Source organism: Manis pentadactyla, chromosome 3 (assembly GCF_030020395.1).
Source record: "Manis pentadactyla isolate mManPen7 chromosome 3, mManPen7.hap1, whole genome shotgun sequence".
In the NCBI taxonomy this organism is placed as follows: domain Eukaryota; kingdom Metazoa; phylum Chordata; class Mammalia; order Pholidota; family Manidae; genus Manis; species Manis pentadactyla.
Genome location: NC_080021.1, coordinates 185064177 through 185086762, shown reverse-complemented (window position 1 = coordinate 185086762; position 22586 = coordinate 185064177). Strand labels below are relative to the sequence as shown.

Sequence of the window (22586 nt, the reverse complement as noted above, 5' to 3'; positions counted from 1 at the left end):
CCAAAATATATAAAGAGCTCACACACCTCAACAAACAAAAAGCGAACGATCCAATTAAAAAATGGGCAGAGCTGAACAGACAGTTCTCCAAACAAGAAATTCAGATGGCCAACAGACACATGAAAAGATGCTCCACATCGCTTGTCATCAGAGAAATGCAAATTAAAACCACAATGAGATATCACCTCACACCAGTAAGGATTCCCACCATCCAAAAGACAAACAACAACAAATGTTGGCAAGGTTGTGAAGAAAGGGGAACCCTCCTACACTGCTGGTGGGAATGTGAATTAATTCAACCATTGTGGAAAGCAGTATGGAGGTTCCTCAAAAAGCTCAAAATAGAAATGCCATTTGACCCAGGAATCCCACTTCTAGGAATTTACCCAGAGAATGCAGCAGCCCAATTTGAAAAAGACAGATGCACCCCTATGTTTATCGCAGCACTATTTACAATAGCCAAGAAATGGAAGCAACCTAAGTGTCCATCAGTAGATGAATGGATAAAGAAGATGTGGTACATATACACAATGGAATATTATTCAGCCAAAAGAAGAAAACAAATTCTACCATTTGCAACAACATGGATGGAGCTAGAGGGTATTATGCTCAGTGAAATAAGCCAGGCAGAGAAAGACAAGTGCCAAATGATTTCACTCATCTGTGGAGTATAAGAACAAAGGAAAAACTGAAGGAACAAAACAGCAGCAGAATCACAGAACCCAAGAATGGACTAACAGCTACCAAAGGGAAAGGGACTGGGGAGGATGGGTGGGAAGGGAGGGATAAGCGGGGGGAGAAGGGGGCCTTACAATTAGTATGTATAATGGGGGGGGCATGGGGAGGGCTGTGCAACACAGAGAAGACAAGTAATGATTTTACAGCATCTCACTACACTGATGGACAGTGACTAATGGGGTATGTGGGGGGGACTTGGTAAAGGGGGGAGTCTGGTAAACATAATGTTCCTCATGTAATTGTAGATTAATGATACCAAAAAAAAATACTATTACTGTTTTTATTATTAATGGATGGAAAGAAAGATAAATCAGAAACTTATGCGGGAATATCCACCCCACCTTCCAGAAGAGTGTCCAGATCTCATGGGGGTGGGGGTGTTGAATGGGAGTCCCACATATTAATTCCCCTTTTGACACCTTTTCTGGTCTATCTCTGGTCTTATACAGATGGGAAATAACTTCTCCCCTCCCCCACATGTCAATTCCTTGAAATTTGGGGATTTGTCTGAATATGAGCTGGATAGCCCCTCTCCTTAGAAATCCCCTCTTGGTTCCCAGGATTGAGAGGAGGGGAAAGATGAAGGGCTTTCCAGGCCAGGCTCCTTCCAGCTGTTCCTTTGACCAGGTGTTGGGCATATGAACATGGTAATAGAGAAAGGGGCAGTGTTTGTTGAGCCAGGAGGTTGAATCCCAGAGGTCTGAGACTGGCACGGGGTGCTGGGCCTCCTTCCTAGGAACGTTCCCTTTCAGCTCTGCTTGTCCCCAGGGAGTGACTGGTTCCCAGATGATCAAAAGCAGGCACTCTGACGACCTGGGAGACTCCCCCAGGCTCCCAGTTGTTCTGAGGGCACCAGGGGTCTTCTTCCCCACCACCTGCACTGGAAAGAAGAGAAGAGGGTGAGGTTGAAGGATAAACCTAGAGGGGCTCCTTCACTCTGGCCCCCCGTCCTGACCATCACCGTTGAAGGCCAGCCCTCTGGCTGATGATACAAATGCCCCCAGTGAGGTGACAGTGCAGACCCTCTCTCTGGAGCTGACTTCTCAAGGTCCCTTTCTCTTGGCCAGACTGCAGACTGCTTAGGTTCTCAGAGCCAAAGCCAAAGAAAGCAGAAGGGGGAGCTGCTAAGGGAGGAGAGGGAGAGCAGGGTCAAGTTTGGTCAGAAAGAGGGGGGGCAGGGGAATCCACAGAATGGATGTGGAGGGGAATTTCTGAGCAGAGAAAGAGAAAGTCCTGGGCCATAAATAGGAGGCAGTTACAGCCTCACACAGGCTTCCACACTCATTCTTCCAGACCCACTCAGGCCCCACAGGACGCCTCTGGGCTTCCCATTGCGCCCTCCCACTCCCAGCTGAGTCTCAGCCTCACAGCCTCCGGCACAAGCCCAGAGTCGCTGACGCTCACACACGTGCTGTGAGTCGGCCTCTGCCGTCCTCCATGGCATCCCACGCTGCCACACTCCTGACCCTCAGCCTGCTGATTCTCTGGACCTCCCCTGGTAAGGCTGAGGGGAGGCTTTGGGTGGGAGCAGTGCAGGGGGTGACTATCTAGATCTTAGACCACTTGGTGCTGGACAGGAAGGACACCACAAGTAAGTCTCCATGTCTTAGTGAATCTGGGGGGTCCCCATGCTCTGCATGTGCCTGTGGGTGTGGGTGTAACTGGGCCTCTGAATTCCAGTGTTTCTGTCCCTTGATGTATCCCAGTGCCTGTGGCTGCCCCTCTCTCTCAGGTACTATTTCCTGCTGCCTCAGTTTCCCAGGCAAAGGAGAGAACAGTGTATGTTAGCTGAAGGTGGGGAGAATGGCAGACATTGAGGCAGGACACTGAGCAACACTCAAAATATTTGGCAATTCAGAAGTCCTCTAACCCCAGCATCCTGCTATCCCACCTCCCCTGTCCACCATGCTGTGACCAGCATTAGCTCTTCATTTGTGGGGAAGTTGAGAGGTCCTGGGAGAGAGGTTGGGGCAATCAGAGTGGCAGGAAAGTATCTCTGGGGCTCAGGGCAGTGGTCATTTACCAAACAGTTCTGCAGTACTTCAATACACTTGGCAACCAGTCCCCGTGTATTGGTGCATACTGGCTGAATACCAGGTCTAGCAGCCTCCACACACACAGGTGTCCTTGATCCCAGTTAGGGCTGTGCCCCCCCACCCATCTCCAGGGTCCCTGTGTCCTGCCACTGCCTTCTTCCCCTACTCCTACCCCAGCTCTGGGTGGTACCAATGACACGGAAGACTGCTGCCTGACTGTGAACCAGCGCCCTATCCCTAGGAACATCGTGCAAGCCTTTCGCTACCTCCTCCTCAAGGATGGCTGCAGAGTACCTGCTGTTGTGTGAGTTGTGGGAGAAGCATGTCTAACCTCATCTCCCCCATCAGCTGCTGCTGATCCCCCAACTTATTCCTCTTCTCCTTGCCAAGACCAACCCCTTCAAGAAGTCCCTGAAACAGGTCCGCAGATATGGCTCCCAGCCTCTGGCCCTCACACCAGGGCTTTCCAGGCAGCTGGGTTTCAAGGCTCCATTCTCTCTGACCTCTGACTCCAGGTTCACCACTGTGAGAGGTCGCCAGCTCTGTGCACCCCCAGACCAGCCCTGGGTGGCCCGCATCATTCGGAGACTACAGAAGGCCTCTGCAAAGGCAAGCCCAACCCTCCCCAGCCCTGCCTCCTCCCTCCAAGGCCCTGCCCAAGACCCCCACCCATGACCTTGTCTCTCCTTCCTCCCCCAGAACAAGCGCAGTTAGCCCATGACAAGCCCAGAGGGAGCCCTATGACTGAGGGAAGGAATGTGCATCACCATGGCCCTGGGGACCCAAGGACCAGAAGGGAAGACAAGGCCTCCTGCTCCTCTGCACCGGACCTGGCCCAGCCAGAGCAGGGCCTGGAGTGTCAGTGTGAGCATGAGCGTGAGCAAGCATGGGTGTGGCAGGAGCACAGCTTCTCCACACGGACTGCAGTACTTCCAATAAAGTCCAACTGGGACCCACAGATCTGTTTGTCTGCTGTCTGTCCAGGAGGATCAAGATAGGGAGGGGGAGATGAAGATCTACTTCCATCCTGCAGCTTGAGAACCGCCCTCATGGACCGCCCCCTGACACCCTGTGTCCTCAGGACCTGCTCCCACAATCTGCACCCCAGTTCTTGTCTCCTCGCAGCCCTATCCACGGTTCAGCAATGCTAAACCTGAGTGAGAGAGTCAGTTCCCTGAATAAGTCAAACTCATGGCTCCCAGTCTTTGCTCTGAAAGGCAGGTGTTCCCAGTATTCAAGCATCCAGGTGTCTCAGAGATCGGGTGTCACTGGGGGGAGGGGAGCTGTGGGAACCAGCTCCCCAGCAGGCCAGGGGAAGGACAGGAGGCCCAGCTTTACTGCCTGGGTGGAAGGCAGCCAGCCAGCCACGGCATTCCTTCCCCCGCAACACTCTTCTTTCTCTTCTTCCCAAGGTCTTCTCTGATTCCACGCTGGTTTAGGTGGCCTCCCTCCCTCCCAGTCTCCCAGGGTCCCCTGCACCTCCCCCTGCAGCACTCATCCCATTGAGTTACAACTGTTACTCTGTCAGCTTTCCTGGACGTGGATCGTGTCTATTTGGGTTTCCACTGTTACCCTGATGTCCAGCACACCGCTTGACACAAGGTAGTCACTCAATAAATATTTGTCTAGAGAATGAATAAATATGCAAGGAAAGGCTCAGCAGCCAGCGGTGAGGGCCCATCTGTTCATATAGAATCTGACCTCCAGGCCAGCCCTCCTCTCTTGCTCTGTGCATCCGGGCTATCGTGGGGCCGACCTGTTCAGGGATCCTGACAGACAAACCTTAGAACCAGAGGGCAGAGCAGGAGAGGGCGCAGAGGGTGGAGCAGCCAGGGAGTTAGGGAGATTCAGCATGGAGGAACCCCACCCCACCCCGCAGCCACCCACATGGGTGTCAGGGCCAAGGCAACATGGAGACCAAGGAAGTAACAGGGAAAGAGCCTCAGCTCGGGAGACGAAAGCCCCGCTCTCGGGAGCACTGAACTCCTTGTGCTTGGGAAGTCTCCTGGGGAAGCTGACTGACGCTCCTGGCTATGGCCTCTAAAGGCCTGTCCCAGTGGGAGCAGCAAGTATGTGCCATTGGGGTTGGATGGCTAGGACGCTGGACTCAGCATCCTCGCCTGGGAAAAGAGCCTTCATCATCCCAGATATGCCTCATCTGGTAACAAAACTGAGCCTGGGCAGGCCTGGGAAGGGGAGCAGCAGAGAGGAAGTTGTGCCAGCCCCTCCTCACTGAGCTGACAGCATGGCAGCTTCTTCCTCTCCTTTGCACCTAGAAGTAATTATTCAAAACTTCAGATATCCCAGGACTTGGAGTCACAGGGAGTGGGTGGGATGAGGATAGTTTCCAAGAACAATGCTATCTGGGAAGTTCAGCTGTGCTCCTAGGGGAATCCATTCAGGCGCCCATGCATCCATCCATCTAGCTTTCCTTGCATCCATTCATTCATCCACCCACCTGTCCATCCATTAATCCACCCATTAAGTCAGCCAACCATGGAATTCCAGAGGTCCCAGCTGTGGACACTCTTTGGATCCTGTATCCTGTACCCCAACAGACAGAGGACAAACACAGGGGTAAGGGAGCACACTGCCTCAAATCCTTCTCGGTTCCCAGTGAAGCAGAGGAGAGGTCAGCCAGCCATAGAGGTGGCCACAAACCCTCCCTTTGGACTCTTGGGGGAATACCCAGATACCGAGGTGTGTGTGTGTGTGTGTGTGAGCCCTGAGGAAGATGTTACCAGGACAGAGGCCCTGAACACTATGTCCCTGACACTGCCACTGGAGGGGTTCAGGAACAAATCCTGAGCTCAACACCCAGCCCCAATTCCACAGTCCTGTTTGTGTCCTGCCCTGTGGAACTCCAGTCAAGTCCTTTCCTCATCCCCCCAATCCAAGGCCTTAGTTCTCCCACCTGTCAGGTGTGGGTGAGGGGGATTTAACTTAAGAGTCCCTCCAAAGACTTCACTCATGAATCTTTGGGTCTCAGGCTAAATCCCAGCATTCACTCAGACTCCCCCAAGTCCTGCACATACAGAAATGTCCCTATTCCCTGAGGCCCTGGGGACCACCCCTTGGGAACAAAGAGGAAGTTGAGGCTCAGGAAGAGAGAAAATAATCCAGGAGCTAGTGAAGGGGCTTGGAGTGAACAGCCCCCTGCTGGACTCTGGAGGCCTCAGGAAGGAAGAATTTTGAGGAAGCCAAAGGGATGTGCACAGAGTACAGCAGGGAGCAGGCAGCAGCCCCACCACCCTCCTCCAGCCAGTGCCTTTCCTCCCAGCTTTCCCCCTCCCTCTTCTTCTCTCCATCAACCCCTCCTGGTCACTGGATTTTACCTCCTTACCTTTCTGCCAGATACATGAGGGCTTGGCCCAGCAATCTGTAACTTGTCCCGACCCACTCAAACATTCTCAGCACTGAGACTTCATCTAATCAACACCTGCTCCATTTCACCGATGCACTGATGAGTGCTGTGTCTTTATTTATCCTGAGTTCTGGTGGGCCAGAAGCCCATCTGCCTACCTGACAATAGTGAAGCTGCCAGCTCTCTGGGGTGGCATGGGCTTCTAGCTCCCTGACCAGTACCCTGAGGCCTCACTGCCTGCCTCTAGGTAGACACCTTCCTCTCTAGGCACATAGCGCCCACTCCAGGTTTAAGGCCAGCAGCTGAGTGATACCTCCCTACCCCAAAGCCTGTGGTCCCAACAGCCAACATCTCCCTAAAGGGACCTGACATTCCTGCTCAGAGACCTTCCAGCTTTCCTGTCCTATTGATAAGAGTTCCCAAGGGAAGGGACAGGCCTGTCCATCTATCTCCATTGCCAACCTTGCTCTGCACAGAAGCTGGCATAGAGCAAGCCTCAGTACACATTTGTTTAACAAAAAATGGAATTGAACATGGCCCTTTCCCATGATGCCCCCCCATCACTCACACCTGGAGCACATCCAGTTCTTGAGATACTGGGGCTGTCCCCACTGTGTGGGTAAGCATTTGGTCAGAGCCAGCCCCATACGGTTTTGATCATATTTTCATCATCTCATGTTGAATTTCTCGGTAAGTCCTCACCCCCTACCCCCCTTCTTGGGCCTCCGGGAAACTCAGAAACAGCCAGAAAACCTTGGAAATAACTCTCACAAAGGAGCAGGACTCCCAAGCGGGGAGTTTCCTTCAAGAGCCCCTGTGTGGGAATAAGCAAACATTTCTCTGTTCAAGCAGCTTCCTCCATGGCCCCTGAGACTGTCACATGGAAGGACATGGCTGTGTGGCATCCTACTCACTGCTAGCTCTGGGCACTGCTCTGGATCATCCTTACACTGCGGCTGAGGGAAACGAGGTGCAGAGGTTAAGCATTTTGCCCAGGACGGACAGCTATTAAAGTGGCAGAGCTGGGGGGTCCTAGCTGGGTAGTTTGGCTCCAAAATCTGCACTTTTAGCTATTACACATACTACTTCTATGAGCTGACTCCCTCCAAAGTAAAAATACAGCAGAGCCAGGTCTGAGGAATAGCCCCTCAGGGAATAGGTAAAGCCTTTACTTCGGGGTGCTGTGTGCCAGGCTCCAAGCTGAGTCCTTTATGGGCATTCTATAATTGCATCCTCCAACAACACTATGAGATGGGGATTACTAGTACAATTCCATATATGAGGAAATTGAGACACAGAGAGACAGAGTGACTCCCAAGTCCACTCAACTAGTGAGTGGCACAGCAAAGATTTTAGCCCAGATCTGTCTCACTGGTAGTACTTACACTGAAGGCTGAGGGCTGGGATGTCCAGCTGGGGTGGAAAGGCCTGGCTTGCCAGGAAGAACAAGGAAAAACAAAAGGAAAAGCTGGAGGCCTCAGGCAGGAGCCCAGCACTTGAGCCCAGACACAGAGATGCCCCATGGGGGCCTTCTAAAGCCTCAGTTCAAGGCCCACACCCCACAAATATTAGGTGCTCAGCTTGCCAGACTCCACTTCTGAAATCACAGCCACAGCTGCCCCTGGAAAATGGACATCACTTCTGCCACCACTCCTACCACCAATGGATTCTCCATTAACCCTACTCCTTTGCATCACTGCTAGCTTCCTATTCACAGTCCTTGGAAGGTGCTTCTGATTGCCAAACTTAAGTCATGTGCCCAAGTCCCAACTGCAAAGGGGGCTTTGAAAATTAGTGTGATCTTTGGGAAGTCTATGATGGAAGGCAAGCTCTATTGGTAACTAAGACTAATATAGTAGGACATTCCTCAAACATACAAAGGCATTAAGGTTGTGGGTAGTGAAAAAAATGATAAATACCTCTACTGTCCACCCTATAGCTATCCAACATCAACATACATCCTTTTTCCCAAACCTTAGACTTCTTAGAAATTTAAGGGTATTACCTAACATAATATCACTTTTGCTTATACAACCAAAAATTCACCTCTCCCCAAAGAAAAACTGTCCAGAGCCTCAGCAATTACCATATCTCTCTTAGTCATCTTGGGCTGCTACAATAAAATACCATAGGCTGAGTGGCTTAAATGACAGAAATTTATTTTCTCACCCTTCTAGAAGTTAGAAGTTCAAGATCAAGGTGCCAGCATGATGGGTTTCTAGTGAGAGCTCTCTACCTAGCATGCAGCTGGCCAACTTCTCACTATGTCCTCCCATGTCAGACGCAGAAATCTCTCTCCCTCTTCTTATAAGGCCACAGTCCTATCAGATTAGAGCCCTACCCATATAACCTCATTTAACCTAAATTACTTCCCAAAGACCCTATCTCCAGATACAGCCATTTTGAGGTTAGGGCCTCAACATATAAATTCTGGGGGTACACAGTTCAGTCCATAGCAAAACCTAATTTTAAATCAAAGACCTCAGGCTCATATAAATCAAGTTTAAAAATCAAATGAATATTCATATTTGAACTGACTGTTTATAGTTCATAATGCATGAACAAAACCGAAAGCTTCTGTGATGACTGCCCTTGCACTGTTCACCATGTAACTTATTCACTATGTAAGAATTTGTATACTCCATGTAAGAATTTGTTCGTTATGCATCAGAAGATTGGAGACTGATGAAAATTAGGCTTGGGGTGGATTAATGAATGTGCATTGAGTATTGACCCCCCTATACAGAAATTTGTTGTTAACAACTATTTGATCAATAAATATGAGAGATGCCCTCACAAAAAAAAAAAAAAAATATATATATATATATATATAAACACACTTCCAATTGTAAAATAAATAAGTAACCGGGATGTAATGTATAGCATAAGGAATATAGTCAAAATATTGTAACAACTTGGTATGGTGATAGCTGGTACCTAGAATTATCATGTATATAAATGTTGAATCACTGTGTTGTACACCTGAAACTAATGTAATGTAATACTGTTGTCAACTACCCTTCAATAAAATAAAATAAAATAAAGACCTCAGGTTGATGCCCATTTCTCCTCTAGTTTGGCTGTAATCTCATCTCTCAATTCTATAACACTTGGAAACCACTACCAGCAAACCTGATTGGTAAGGATAGGCTGGGTTATGAGAGGCTTAACACAACAAAATTTTATTCTCCATGCATACCAAGCCTACTGTGGGTCTGGTCGGTCTCTGGTACTCCACGTGGTAGCTCAGCATTTCAGGCAGCGTTGATCTTTTGGCATACTCCTTCAACTCAATACATGTTCCCATGATCACTCCAGCCATAGAATACAGCAAGGAGAACCCTTGCTAAAATGCTTCTATCCACAAATGGCACATACTATTTCTGCACACATTTCATTGGCCAAAGTGGGTCACACAGCCATGCCTAACTTTGAGTGAGTGACTACCAGACCCCACCAAAAAAGAAAACTACAGACCAATATCCCTGTTGAACGTAGATGCAAAAATACTCAACAAATTAGCAAACCGAATTTAAAAATACATCAAAAGGATCATACACTATGACCAAGTGGGATTCATCCCAGGGATGCAAGGATGGTACAACATTCGAAAATTCAACATCATCCAGCACATCAACAAAAAGAAAGACAAAAACCACATGATCATCTCCATAGATGCTGAAAAAGCATTCGACAAAATTCACCATCCATTCATGATAAAAACTCCCAACAAAATGGGTATAGAGGGCAAGTACCTCAACGTAATAAAGGCCATATATGATAAACCTACAGCCAACATCATACTGAAAGGCGAGAAGCTGAAAGCTTTTCCTCTGCAATCAGGAACAAGACAGGGATGCCCACTCTCCCCACTGTTATTCAACATAATACTGGAGGTCCTAGCCACGGCAATTAGACAAAACAAAGAAATACAAGGAATCCAGATTGGTATAGAAGAAGTTAAACTGTCACTATTTGCAGATGACATGATATTGTACATAAAAAACCCTAAAGACTCCACTCCGAAACTACTAGAGCTAATATCGGAATTCAGCAAAGTTGCAGGATACAAAATTAACACACAGAAATCTGTGGCTTTCCTATACACTAACAATAAACTAATAGAAAGAGAAATCAGGAAGACAATTCCATTCACAATAGCATCAAAAAGAATAAAATACTTAAGAATAAACCTAACCAAGGAAGTGAAAGACCTATACCCTGAAAACTATAAGACACTCTTAAGAGAAATTAAAGGGGACACTAACAAATGGAAACTCATCCCATGCTCCTGGCTAGGAAGAATTAATATCATCAAAATGGCCATCCTGCCCAAAGAAATATACAGATTTGATGCAATCCCTATCAAACTACCAACAGCATTCTTCAATGAACTGGAACAAATAGTTCAAAAATTCATATGGAAACACCAAAGACCCCGAATAGCCAAAGCAATCCTGAGAAAGAAGAATAAAGTCGGGGGGGATCTCACTCCCCAACTTCAAGCTCTACTACAAAGCCACAGTAATCAAGATAATTTGGTACTGGCACAAGAACAGAGCCACAGACCAATGGAACAGAATAGAGACTCCAAACATTAACCCAAACATATATGGTCAACTAATATTCGATAAAGGGGCCATGGACATACAATGGGGAAATGACAGTCTCTTCAACAGATGGTGCTGGCAAAACTGGACAGCTACATGTAAGAGAATGAAACTGGATCACTGTCTAACCCCATACACAAAAGTAAATTCAAAATGGATCAAAGACTTGAATGTAAGTCATGAAACCATAAAACTCTTAGAAAAAAAACATAGGCAAAAATCTCTTAGACATAAACATGAGTGACCTCTTCTTGAACATATCTCCCCGGGCAAGGGAAACAAAAGCAAAAATGAACAAATGGTACTATATCAAGCTGAAAAGCTTCTGTACAGCAAAGGACACCATCAATAGAACAAAAAGGTATCCTACAGTATGGGAGAATATATTCATAAATGACAGATCCGATAAAGGCTTGACATCCAAAATATATAAAGAGCTCACACACCTCAACAAACAAAAAGCAAATAATCCAATTAAAAAATGGGCAGAGGAACTGAATAGACAGTTCTCTAAAGAAGAAATTCAGATGGCCAACAGACACATGAAAAGATGCTCCACATCGCTTGTCATCAGAGAAATGCAAATTAAAACTACAATGAGATGTCACCTCACACCAGTAAGGATGGCTACCATCCAAAAGACAAACAACAACAAATGTTGGCGAGGTTGTGGAGAAAGGGGAACCCTCCTACACTGCTGGTGGGAATGTAAATTAGTTCAACCATTGTGGAAAGCAGTATGGAGGTTCCTCAAAATGCTCAAAATAGAAATACCATTTGACCCAGGAATTCCACTTCTAGGAATTTACCCCAAGAATGCAGCACTCCAGTTTGAAAAAGACAGATGCACCCCTATGTTTATCGCTGCAGTATTTACAATAGCTAAGATATGGAAGCAACCTAAATCTAAGATATGGAAGCAACCTAAATGTCCATCAGTAGATGAATGGATAAAGAAGATGTGGTACATATACACAATGGAATATTACTCAGCTATAAGAAAAGAAATCCTGCAACTTTGCAACAACATGGATGGAGCTAGAGGGTATTATGCTCAGTGAAATAAGCCAGGCGGAGAAAGACAAGTACCAAATGATTTCACTCATATGTGGAGTATAAGAACAAAAGAAAACTGAAGGAACAAAACAGCAGCAGACTCCTGGAACCCAAGAATAGACTAACAGTTACCAAAGGGAAAGGGGAGGACAGGTGGGAAGGGAGGGATAAGGGTGAAAAAAATGAAAGGGGGCATTACGATTAACATGTATAGTGTGGGGGGGGGGCACGGGGAGGGCTGTGCAACACAGAGAAGACTAGTGATTTTACAGCATCTTACTATATTGATGGACAGTGACTGTGAACGGGTATGTGGGGGGGACTTGGTGAAGGGGGGAGCCTAGTAAACATAATGTCCTTCATGTAACTGTAGATTAATGATACCAAAATAAAACTAATAAAAAAAAAAAAAGTAAGTGACTACCAGAAGTAAAACAGAATCTTGCTTAGTAGCAAGTAGTAGTAATAAGTAATATCACCACAACAACCTATATTCAAGAATGGAATAAGGGAGGATGAAAGAAAAGGGGAGTCAGTTAAAGAAATAGGGACATTTCACAACCAGGAAGGAAATATGGACAAAAGCTATAGTCAGTAGATCTGAAACTTGTCCTGGGGCTCAACTAGCATTTATTACTTCCTTCTTATACTAAATTTCTATTGCTGTGTAACAAATCACCACAACTTAAGTGTGGCAAAAACAACCTGTTATTTCTTATCTTACAGTTCCTATGGGTCAAGACTCCAGGTCCATGTTAACTGGGTCCACTGCTCAGGGTCTCACCAGGCTGAACTCAGGTGTCAGCCAGGGCTGCAATCTCATCTCAGGCTCGGAGTCTTCTTCCAAACTCACTGGGTGTTGGCAGTTGTGGTTGTAGGACTAAGGCCATGAGTTCCCAGAAACTGCCTATCACTTCCTGCTACACAGCCCTTTCCACAAGATGGAAGTTCCTTCTTCGGGAACAACATGAGAGCATCTGCCACTACTTATTTCTTATCTCTACACATTTTTTAAAGGGCTCACCTGCTTAGGTCAGGTCTATCCAGGGTAATCTCCCTTATGACTAATTCAAAATCAACTGATCAGGGACCTTAATTACATCTGCAAAATACCCTCTTTTTTGCCATATAGCATAACCCACCCAATCAATGAGTGATATTGCATCATATTCACAGCTCGAGAGGTCAAGGGAATCCCCTCAAAGCAAGCTGATTATAAAGGGCAAGCACACCAACGGGCAGGAATCTCAGAATTCTGTTTACCACCCTCTCTCTTTAATTCAATTCCCTCTGCCTCCAACTAACACTTCAGTTGGTTGACATTATATGCCTGCTAAGGAACCCAAACCTTCACACATTAAGAATAATAGCCTCCAGGGGCCCTGACTGATTAAAGTTATAGGGGTCTTCCATTACCTTTGACTACTAGGCATGGCATCATCAAGAGGTGCCCCAAGTCCCCCAGGGATTACCTACCACACACACACACAAAGCCTCCATCACCACTTACCCTTCCCCTGCTTCACCCACATTGGAATTAAACACAGTCTCTCCTCTAAGCTTTTGTGCTTGCTGTTCATTCTACCTGGAATGTTCTCCCTCCTGCCTCACCCATCCTCAAGGGTCTGCAGAGCTCCCTCCTTTGCCTTCCCTCTGACACCCCAGGGCTCCTCATCTCCAGCCACATAGGTCCTCTTCTGCTTTGGGCTCAGGGGCCTTTATCTTTTGCACTTCTCCCAAGAAAGCTTAGCCCAGGCCCAGGCCCAGGAACCCTGGGGCCCAGAGAGGCCCAAATTGCAGGAAATGAAGGAGAGGGGGTGTTTAGGAAACCTGGCAGTGGCAATACTTCTAGTTCCAAAGGGCATGAAGCAGGGAAAGGGAATGTCCTATTGCTCAAGACTTCCATCCATTATGGATGTCCTGTCACCTCTGGAAGTCCTGTGCAATGTTCTACCCATACTCTGGGACTCAAGAGCCAAGCTCTGCCCCCCTGGCTGGGCTGGAACCCTCTGGATATGGACAGAGGGTATGGAGAAAAATGCAAGGTGAAGCAGACCCCTTCCCAGGATCAGGGACTTTCAGGAGCTGAGTCATCTGATTTCTCGCTCATTTCCAACTGCTTTCTGGAACAGGACAGCCCAGCCTCCTTAGACCAGAACCCCCCTCCCCACCTTCCACAGGCCAGGAGCCACATATCCCATTTTCTATATACACTAGGCGCCCTCTGCAGGTCCCATGAGGTTCAGCACCCAGGCCAGGAGCCCTATAATCCCTTTTCCCTACACGCTGGATGCCCCGCTGCAGGACCCATGAGGTTGACAGCTACAAAGGGATAGTTTGCACAAACAGCCAGAACACACGCCTACACACAAATGCACAAGTCCCATCACCCTCACCCACATACATATACCCATACCCCTACACACAGAGGAATATAGCCAATCACACAGCCAACCACTCACATAAAGAACACACCACAGACATTTAAGCACATAATCACAATATGGACAGAAGGGCGCATCAAACACACATGATTACATATACACAGTCATGGGCACATAGATACACACGGACAGTCTTTCTCCCAGAGAGGAGTATTTATTTAGAAGACATAGGGCTGAAAAACCACCTGGGGAACAGGATGTATCCTGAGTGGTGAACTTAATAAAAGAGTGTGGCGAAACTGCTTCCTGATACTGGTGACACATGGTAAGTGATGAAAGAGAAACAGAGATGAACCTAACCTTCACTGAGTGCCCATCCTGAGTCAGGCACATGTACTACTTTACAAGATACATATTATGCCTATTTTACAGATGAGGAAACTGTCACCTGTTCCCTCATCTGTCCAAGGTCATAAAGCCAGATTCAAACACAAGAGTTTGAGTATAAAAATCATCTTGTTTCCACGAGATTAGTAATGGTAAACGCAAAGCCTACATGCTCCCTCTCCTTACTTATGTTCCCAACGCTATTGATCCAGACCAGGGACTGGCAAAACATGGCCCCTGCTGTTTTCGTAAATAAGGTTTTATTGGAATGCAACCAGGCCTGTTCATTTACATACTGTCTATGGCTGCTTGGGACTGCCGCAGCAAAGCTGAGTAGTCACTACAGAGACCATATGGCCAGCAAAACCTTAAAGATTTACTACTATCCGGACATTTACAGAAAAATTCTGTCAACCCTTGATCCAAACCGGGCCTCAGAATTGGAGTTGGCAAGTGAGACAAGGTATATTCCTTTGGTGTCCTAGCATTACAGGATGGTCAGATAAATATATGAATGGGATGGATGGATAGACGGACGGACATATATAGGTAGGAGATCAGAGTTTTGCTTCAGAAAGGACAATTCTGCCATTTATAAGTGGGGAAACCTTGGAAAAATGTAATTTTTCTGGGTCTTAGGCTCCTTATCTGTAAAATGGAGATAATAAAACAGTACTCATTATTCAAGGCTCTTTCCATTGCAAATGACAAAATCCAACTTAAAGTAACGTAAGCAAAAAGCTAAATTTTTCTTACCTCATAACTAGATACACTGAGAAAATTTAGTCTGCCTCAGCTCTGGTTGGACCTGGGGCTCAAATGATGTTATCTCCATCTCTTAACTTGACTTCTCTCCAATTCTTTTTGTGTGGGGGCCTCATTCCTGTTAGAGAAGGTGCTCTTCTAACAGCAGGAAATATGGCCACTGCAAGCCTCAGGTCTAAATTTTTAGAGTGAGTGACCTAAAACAGATGCCCTCTGTCTCCTAACATCGTATCTCAGGAAAACCTCTGATTAACAGTGCTTGTAACACACATTCAGTTCTTCAGTATATCACAGCGGCAGGGAATGGGCCACCTCAGAGCACTGCAGCTGACAGACCCACAAAGACCACATGAAGTGGGAGAGGAGTTCCCTAAAGGAACCATGCAAAGAAGTATAGGAAAGGGTTTGTATGAATGAAAGCATAGCTCATAGCACTCCATAGATCTGTCATGAGACAAAGGATTTAAACCATAAAGTATGGTACCTGGCACTTAAGTATCAGCAAATATTAATTATTTCCTTAACGGATAGATGAATAATGTCCATCTCTATCCATCCTCCACTGCCGCCTACCCTGCATCACTCCTTTTCTCAGCATGCTGATTTGCTGGTCTACCCTGGAAAGGGGAAGGGGTAAAATGGTAAGGTGAGGGGCATAGCAGGGATCAGGAAGTCTGTGAGGGAGACTTGCGAGTACAGGTCAACACCCAAGTCCGAGTGTGTCTGTGAACCTGAAAGTGTACATGTGCCCAGTGGGTGTGCCCCTGTGATTATGTATCCCTGTGCACTGTGGGGCTCCCTGGGTTCTGTGTTTATTCTCATGCAATCTATACATTGCCTGTGTGCAGCAGGTGGGCCTGTGTCTAGAGGCTTTTCTCTAGAAACTGTCTCCTCTAGCCTGGGTGTCCAGAGGAAGAAGAGGACAGTGCATGGGGGTGAGGGTGGAAAGGTATTACACTAAGGCTATGGCACTGGACACAGGTGTCCTGAATTCCAGTCAGGGCTGTAGCCTTCTCATGGATGGTTCCTCAAGCCTTAAGGCTAACACCCACCTGCCAGCTCTAAGTGCTACCAACAGCTCTGGGGACTGTGTCTCTTGGTGAACCAACACCCAATTCCTGGGAACATTTTTGGTGCCTTTTTGTTCCTATCTCTTCCTCAAGGACAGCTGCACAGTACTGCTGTCCTTTGAGTGAGGGATAGAGAATAACCAGTCTTTCCCTCTCCCAGTCACCTCCATCACCTGGGCCTCCATTCACCGTCTCACTTCCCTTCTTTTTGCTGAGCCCTTCCCCACAAGGAAGCCTCTGAAACAGGCTCCCAGATGTGGCCCCCAGCCTCTGGACCTCACACCAGGGCCTTCCAGGAAGCTATGTTCAAGGGCTGCTCCATTCTCCCTGACTCCAGGTTCACTGCACTGAAGGGTTGCCAGCTCTGTGCACCCCCAGACCAGCCCTGTATGGACTGCTTCATCAGATACTGCAGAAGACCACTGCAAGGGCAAGCCCAACCCTCCCCAGCCCTGCCTCCTCCCTCCAAGGCCCTGCCCAAGACCCCCACCCATGACCTTGCCTCTCCTTCCTACCCCAGAACAAGAGCAGTTAGCCCATGACAGCCCCAGAGGGAGCCCTATGTCTGAGGGAAGGGATGTGCATCACCATGGCCCTGGGGAGCCAAGGACTGGGCCTCCTGCATCTCACACTGTGAGTGTGAGCAAGGTGAGTGTGGCAAGAGCACAGCTTCTCCCTACCCAGACTGCAGTGTTTCCAGTAAAGCTCAACTGGACTGGCATCCAGGGATCTGTCCCCTGCTGTTCGGGACCCAGGCAGGGAAAGACAGGTATGAGAGGGAGAAAGAGGGTGTGGTGGGGGAGAGACTAAGTGCATAAATTCTCCACAAGTCAGCCTGGGGGAACTTTCACTTCATCCATTTCTGGTCACTTTCTTCCTACAGTCTATCTACAAGGCCCCCTTCCTTCCTCCCCAGACCAAATAGGGGAGCTATTTCCCATCTCCCACACTAGGGTAATTGCTCTTTCTAGGCTCCACCCCAGTAGCCTCTACTGCCCCCTGCTAGGTTTGTTGAAATAATCTAATTGCCTCTTTCAATTCCATTTCCAGTTCAGATGGATGATAAACTCTCTGAGGGTGGAGACTGCACCTTCCTTCTTTACTGCTATATCCCCATGCCCAGCACAGCGCTTAGCACTTAGTGGACACTCAATAAGTATTTGTTGAATGACTGTAGGAACAAAAATCACAGGAAGTCTCAGCTCAGAGGAAGGGCTATAACCATTAAGGCCATTAAGTGACTTGGCCAAGACTTCTCAGCCAACAAGCATTTCCATAGCCTGACCCGTCTAGCCTGGGCCCTCTCTGGAGACATATTCCTCCTCAGCCCAAGGTCATTCAAGTGGAATGGGGCAGAAAAGAAACGCAATCAGCAGGGCAGAAGCCAAGGAGAGGGGGAGAAGGAATCGGGAAAGCTACTGGTCAGCAACCCAAAGCTCTTTTCTTACTTCCTGGTGCTGAGGTCTCTATCTTCCACAGCGGAGCTGTGTAAAAGAGACTCCTGTGCCCCTCGTGTAAGTCATAAACCTTGGCCCCACCCCGTTAGTGATAGACCCTGGCTTCCCCTCCTAGTGCGACATTTTGACTCCGCCTTCTCTGAAGAAATCATGACTCCGCCCCTTCCGGGTAATAGGCCAGCCTCGCCCCCGGTGTGCGACGGAGTCCCTGTGACCTAATGTAACGGTTTGTTTCCGGGGTGGAGCCAAGGAGGGCGGGAGTTAGGCTGCGCCGACCCCTCAGCCCCCTCCAGGTGACCCAGCCCCCAAAAAACCTCACCGGGGCCCCAAATATCCTACCCCATGACCGCAAAGGCTTTCTCCCCGACCCCAAAATGCCCCAGACCCCCGAGGTAACCTACCTCCTAATCTCTTAACGTCTAGTGTCCCCCAAACCTTCAATCCCACCCTGTCCGGATGTGGCAATGAGGCTTCCCGGGGTCACCTGCCTCCGATTACCTGAGAATAAGTCAGACTGGTCCTGACAATGACAAGGGGACCAGGGGCTGGGGAATATTTGATTCAATCATGCTCCTCCCCAGGAGCCGTTCGGAGCCCGGGACATGTCGGGATTGAGGAGATACGAGGTGGCGCTGGAGGCGGAGGAGGAGTGAGTGGAGGCGGGCTTCTGCGGAGGAGGAACCTAGCCGCTCGGGGGTGGGGGGAGGGCACGAGTTCTCTGAGGGCGGGGGGAGCTGGAAGGGTAGGGCCCCTGAGGGAGGGGGCGTGGGCTGCGAAGGGGACCGCCCCCAAGGGGTGGGGCTGAGCGGGCGAGAGACGGGCGGGGCGCTCGGCGGGCGGAGTCTGTGGGGTCAGCCCCGCCCTGTCCGGCCTGGCTCTGCCTTGTTTCTGCAGAATCTACTGGGGCTGCTTCTACTTTTTCCCCTGGCTGCGCATGTGGCGGAGGGAGCGTAGGTGAGGGAGCTGCGACCCCGCGGACCCGCCCCGGGCATGTACGAGGCTCGGACTCGGCGGATGGATTGGGGTGGGGGAGAATCTGGGAATCCCCTCCCAGCCTCAGGCCACTGTCGGGTCGCTCCACAGCTCGGCGCACCCCCGGGAGCAGAAGCTGGAGCCTCTGCGAGGCCTGATGAGCTGTTTATCAAGCGGCCTGGGCCCTGCCCCCCAGCGCCCAGGTCGCAGCCTCCCCTGCCGCACACCTGCCGCCACTACCCAGCCAGCCGGTGCATTAAAGATTTAAACCCGAAGCCACCGTGCTGCCCTCCTGACTGCCGCCTCTGTCGCCATTCCAGCTGGGAGCCCCTCTCCACGCCGGCTGTTTCCTTACGGACAGTTCCTCCGCCCAGATAGTGTGTGCCCTTACATACCAGGTCCCCGCTATTCCTAAGGGTCCCTCATCAGTGTCAGGCCTCCAGTTACTCTCAGTGACTGCCCTCCCATTGCTGTGAGTAGTCTAAAAGTTCTGGCCTGGACTTCCTCCTAACTTTATTCCCACATTGTGTTGTGTACTCTGAACCCCAGCTCTGCTACCACCTTCCTCCTAGCCAGGACTTTGCCAAGTATCTGAAGAATTTTTTCCTGGGAGTGGATCTGAAATATTTTAAGCCCAAAGTTGTAGAAAGTAGGCTGTGAGAGGAGGAGAAGATTTGTAAAAGCTGCCTCCCTCAGCTTGCCACAGGGAAGTGACTTGCTACTGTTGGAGGTCTTTCTATCAGTTAATACCCCAACTTCTGGCTCCTCCAGTATGATCCCAGGCTTCGTATGGATTCCAGCATCAACCCACCTAGCAGTTCTTGCTACCTCCCTAGGAGAACCCAAGGGCCACTGCTTCCTGCCACCCCTTTCTGTCTTGTCACCTAGGCGACCTCAGACCCACTAGCTCCTAAAGTGCTAAAGGTCAGGGACTCCTAAAGGGCCTGCTTTCAGCTTGGGATTGGCCCAAGCACCGGAAAAGGCACCAGAGGATTCAGTTAAATAGATAGCCCAGTTTTGTGGGTGGGGACAAAGCTAACTTTGAGCCTGTGGCTACCCCTGCCACAGCAGGTTATGGCTAGGGAGAAGACTTGGCCTTATTTTTGGAGAAGCCAAAGGGGAAAGAGGGGCACATACCCGGAAGAAATCGTTTCTTGCCTTCCCAAGTCTTTAGACTGACTGGTACAGGAAAGACCACAAAGTGTGTGGTGGATAGCTGATGATGGAGAAAACCTGTGGTAAGCCAATGACACCTCAATGGCTGCACTCAAGCTCTGGGGCACAAGTCCAGACTGGAGGGTGGGGGAGAGACCCTAAGGACTAGAAATTCAAGATGAATGACCTCTAGGCCACTTTCAAGAATGGACTAGGCTCTTGAGCCATTTCCTCACACGATGAAATAAACCTTCCTCACATCAAGAACCCTGTCAAAGGTGGAGTGCCCTGTTCAGACCTGGACCTGCCCCTCACCAGGACATGTCAGAATTCCTGAGTATCCACAAGACATATTCCAGAGGAGGACTTTCAAGCCTCACCCTGGACCAGAGGGAGGAGCAGCTTGCGCTGTTCAGCCTGGCTGGGGGACTAGTCCCTACCATCAGAACTAATGGTCCCTCCTGATTGTTGCAGCCACCCTGCAGCAGAAAGAGATGCCCAGGGAAGGTGTGAATCCCTATCCCAATAGAAGGTCTGTCCCATAAAGGGTAGCTGGCCACAGAAGGCACCTCTGCAACAACCAGATAAAGGCTGCATTACTGGGTTCTGACTCCGTTTATGTTTCAAACACTAAACAGGACTTCAGGGTTGAAATCCCTAGACTGGGAGTGGGAAATTCTTCAAGGTGCCAGGGGCACTAAACTCAGCAGCATGTTGCCACTCCTTCCTGGAAAGGAGAGGAGGAGTTTTTGCCTTGGGCAAAAGGGGTAAGAGGAGTGAGGGTTGGATATGGGATTAGGAGAGAAGGGACAGAAAGGAGATGGGAGGTTGAGGCTTCAGCAAGAGAATGAGATACAGAGGGTTGTTGACAGGGGTATTACTGGCCCTGGGTGGGGAGGGGACATTTCCTCCAGGCCGATGGTGGAGAGAGGCTGCAATTTGAATAGAACAAAAGAGGTAAATTGAGCTCTTGAGTCTGATGTCTCAATAAGCCAGGAACTGAGTCTGGGAACCCCAGATCAATGCTGGCAAGAAGCAGGCATTTCTGGGACAGAACAGGAAGATAAGATATCTTGGGTCTTCTACCTGTTTGACACCAGCAACTGATACCAAAGAACTTTCACCTTCCTTATCCACCCCATCTTTCCTCCCTGTCCCATCTTGCTGGGGAAAGTGGTTCCCACCTCAGCATCCCCAACACACCCCAATACCATCAAAAAGGGCCTCCTCCAAGCTTCTCGCTCTGACTGTGACTAGCTCCAGCCAAGACTCCCCAGCCAGAGGGACCTGCTTCTAGGACCTACTCCCATCAATTTCTCCTGATTAAGACAGGCAGGGTCCATCAGGCAGGAAGTGAGGAGGGGAAAATAAAGGCAAATTGTTGCTGGCTGTCCCCTGTTCCCACCCCACCAACAACTTCCCCATCAGAATTTGTGTACTAGTGTGATTGTGTGATAGGATGATTGTGAAAACCCAACTGTGGGGGTGGAACTTTGAGTATCACTGGGGCTATATGATTCTGCCTATAGCTGTTTGTCCAGGTGAAGCTAATGGAGTGAGGCGTGACTGAGTGTCTAGCTATGGGAATGTGAGTGTGAATGTTCATCACTGGCTGCTACTGTGGATCTCTGACTGCCCTGAGTCATGTGCTGTCAGCCCACATCATGCACTACCCCTCCTAGCTTCTCTGCCCAGGGCTCAGGAGCCCATGGGAAATGACAGAAGAGGAAGGGGTCTGTGCCAAGTAGGGCCCAGGAATGTCACGGGATTAGCAATATTTTCACCTGCCTCTGACTCACCTAGTACCCCAGGTAAAAGGCACCCAGATAAAAGTAGGGGAGGAAGAGGAGAGAGAAGGAAGTATCTCGGCTGAGCAGCATGAAGGGAACCTCGCCTACCAGCAGCCTCCTGCTGCTATTGTCACTGAGCCCAGACCCTGGAGCAGGTGAGTGCCTGGGAGTCTAGAAGACCAGAGGTCTGGATCAATGGAGCAGAGGGAAATGGACCCAGGAAGTTCAGCCTACATAGAGCTGTTGTCCCCTAGCATTGCTACTGCCGCCCAGCACTACCTGCTGTACTCAGCTCTGCAGAAAGCCACTAAGACAACATGCTGAGGAAGGTCATCCAGGTGGAACTGCAGGAGGCTAATGGGGACTGTCACCTCCAGGCCTTTGTGTGAGCTCTGCCCCTGCCCCAATACTGACTCCTGACCTTAGTCCTACCCACTAATGCTGATCCCAACTCCAGCCCCAATTGCCAATTGTGATGCTGACTCAGGTTTTCACCTGGGCTTTGCCTCTAACCCCTGGACCCTAAGCTCATTCACAAGCTATGACCATTGCTTTGGATCTTTCTCTTCCCAGGCTTCACCTGTCTCAATGCAACATCTGCATCCAACCCCAGAACCACAGCCTGGCTTTGTGGTTTAAGCACTGAGGGAAAAGGTTCCAGGGGACTCTGCCCAACCTGAATTGGGGGCTGACAGAGAAAATGGACCTGGGCTCCCAGTAGCTAAATAAAGTGCCATTGGATAATAGTCTATGACTGTGGTCCCCAAGTTTTATGCAGTCTCCTCTCAGCCCTGAATCTGGA

At 49.1% G+C, this 22586-nt stretch overlaps 3 protein-coding genes and 1 long non-coding RNA gene across 7 annotated transcripts; 3 read left to right on the top strand and 1 right to left on the bottom strand.

The window, feature by feature from the left end:
• Positions 1-1010: 1010 nt before the first annotated feature.
• Positions 1011-18439, bottom strand: LOC118918820 (uncharacterized). The gene is made up of 3 exons (XR_005027271.2): positions 18269-18439; positions 15332-15458; positions 1011-1618 (listed from the first exon to the last, which is right to left on the bottom strand). It is a non-coding gene; the product is annotated as an uncharacterized LOC118918820 (long non-coding RNA).
• On the top strand, positions 1987-3732 carry CCL19 (C-C motif chemokine ligand 19). The gene is made up of 4 exons (XM_036898060.2): positions 1987-2236; positions 2952-3078; positions 3290-3383; positions 3474-3732. Exons 1-4 carry the CDS (start codon positions 2176-2178, stop codon positions 3486-3488), a joined length of 297 nt encoding a protein of 98 aa, XP_036753955.1. The 5' UTR covers positions 1987-2175; the 3' UTR covers positions 3489-3732.
• Positions 18044-19114, top strand: LOC118918819 (uncharacterized). 4 transcript variants are annotated; one of them, XM_057498787.1, is made up of 4 exons: positions 18044-18093; positions 18449-18516; positions 18762-18821; positions 18951-19114. In XM_057498787.1, exons 2-4 carry the CDS (start codon positions 18470-18472, stop codon positions 19105-19107), a joined length of 264 nt encoding a protein of 87 aa, XP_057354770.1. In that variant the 5' UTR covers positions 18044-18093; positions 18449-18469; the 3' UTR covers positions 19108-19114. The 4 variants fall into 4 exon arrangements, with proteins under 4 accessions (XP_057354770.1, XP_057354771.1, XP_036753957.2 ...); XM_057498788.1 differs by having other exon boundaries at positions 18069-18087; XM_036898062.2 differs by lacking the exon at positions 18044-18093 and adding an exon at positions 18108-18160.
• A 154-nt stretch (positions 19115-19268) lies between these two features.
• On the top strand, positions 19269-22505 carry CCL27 (C-C motif chemokine ligand 27). Its single transcript, XM_036898112.2, is given in 4 exon segments — positions 19269-21939; positions 22039-22093; positions 22095-22169; positions 22358-22505. Coding segments are annotated over 4 exon segments (345 nt in total). The 5' UTR covers positions 19269-21872.
• The last annotated feature ends 81 nt before the right edge of the window (positions 22506-22586 follow it).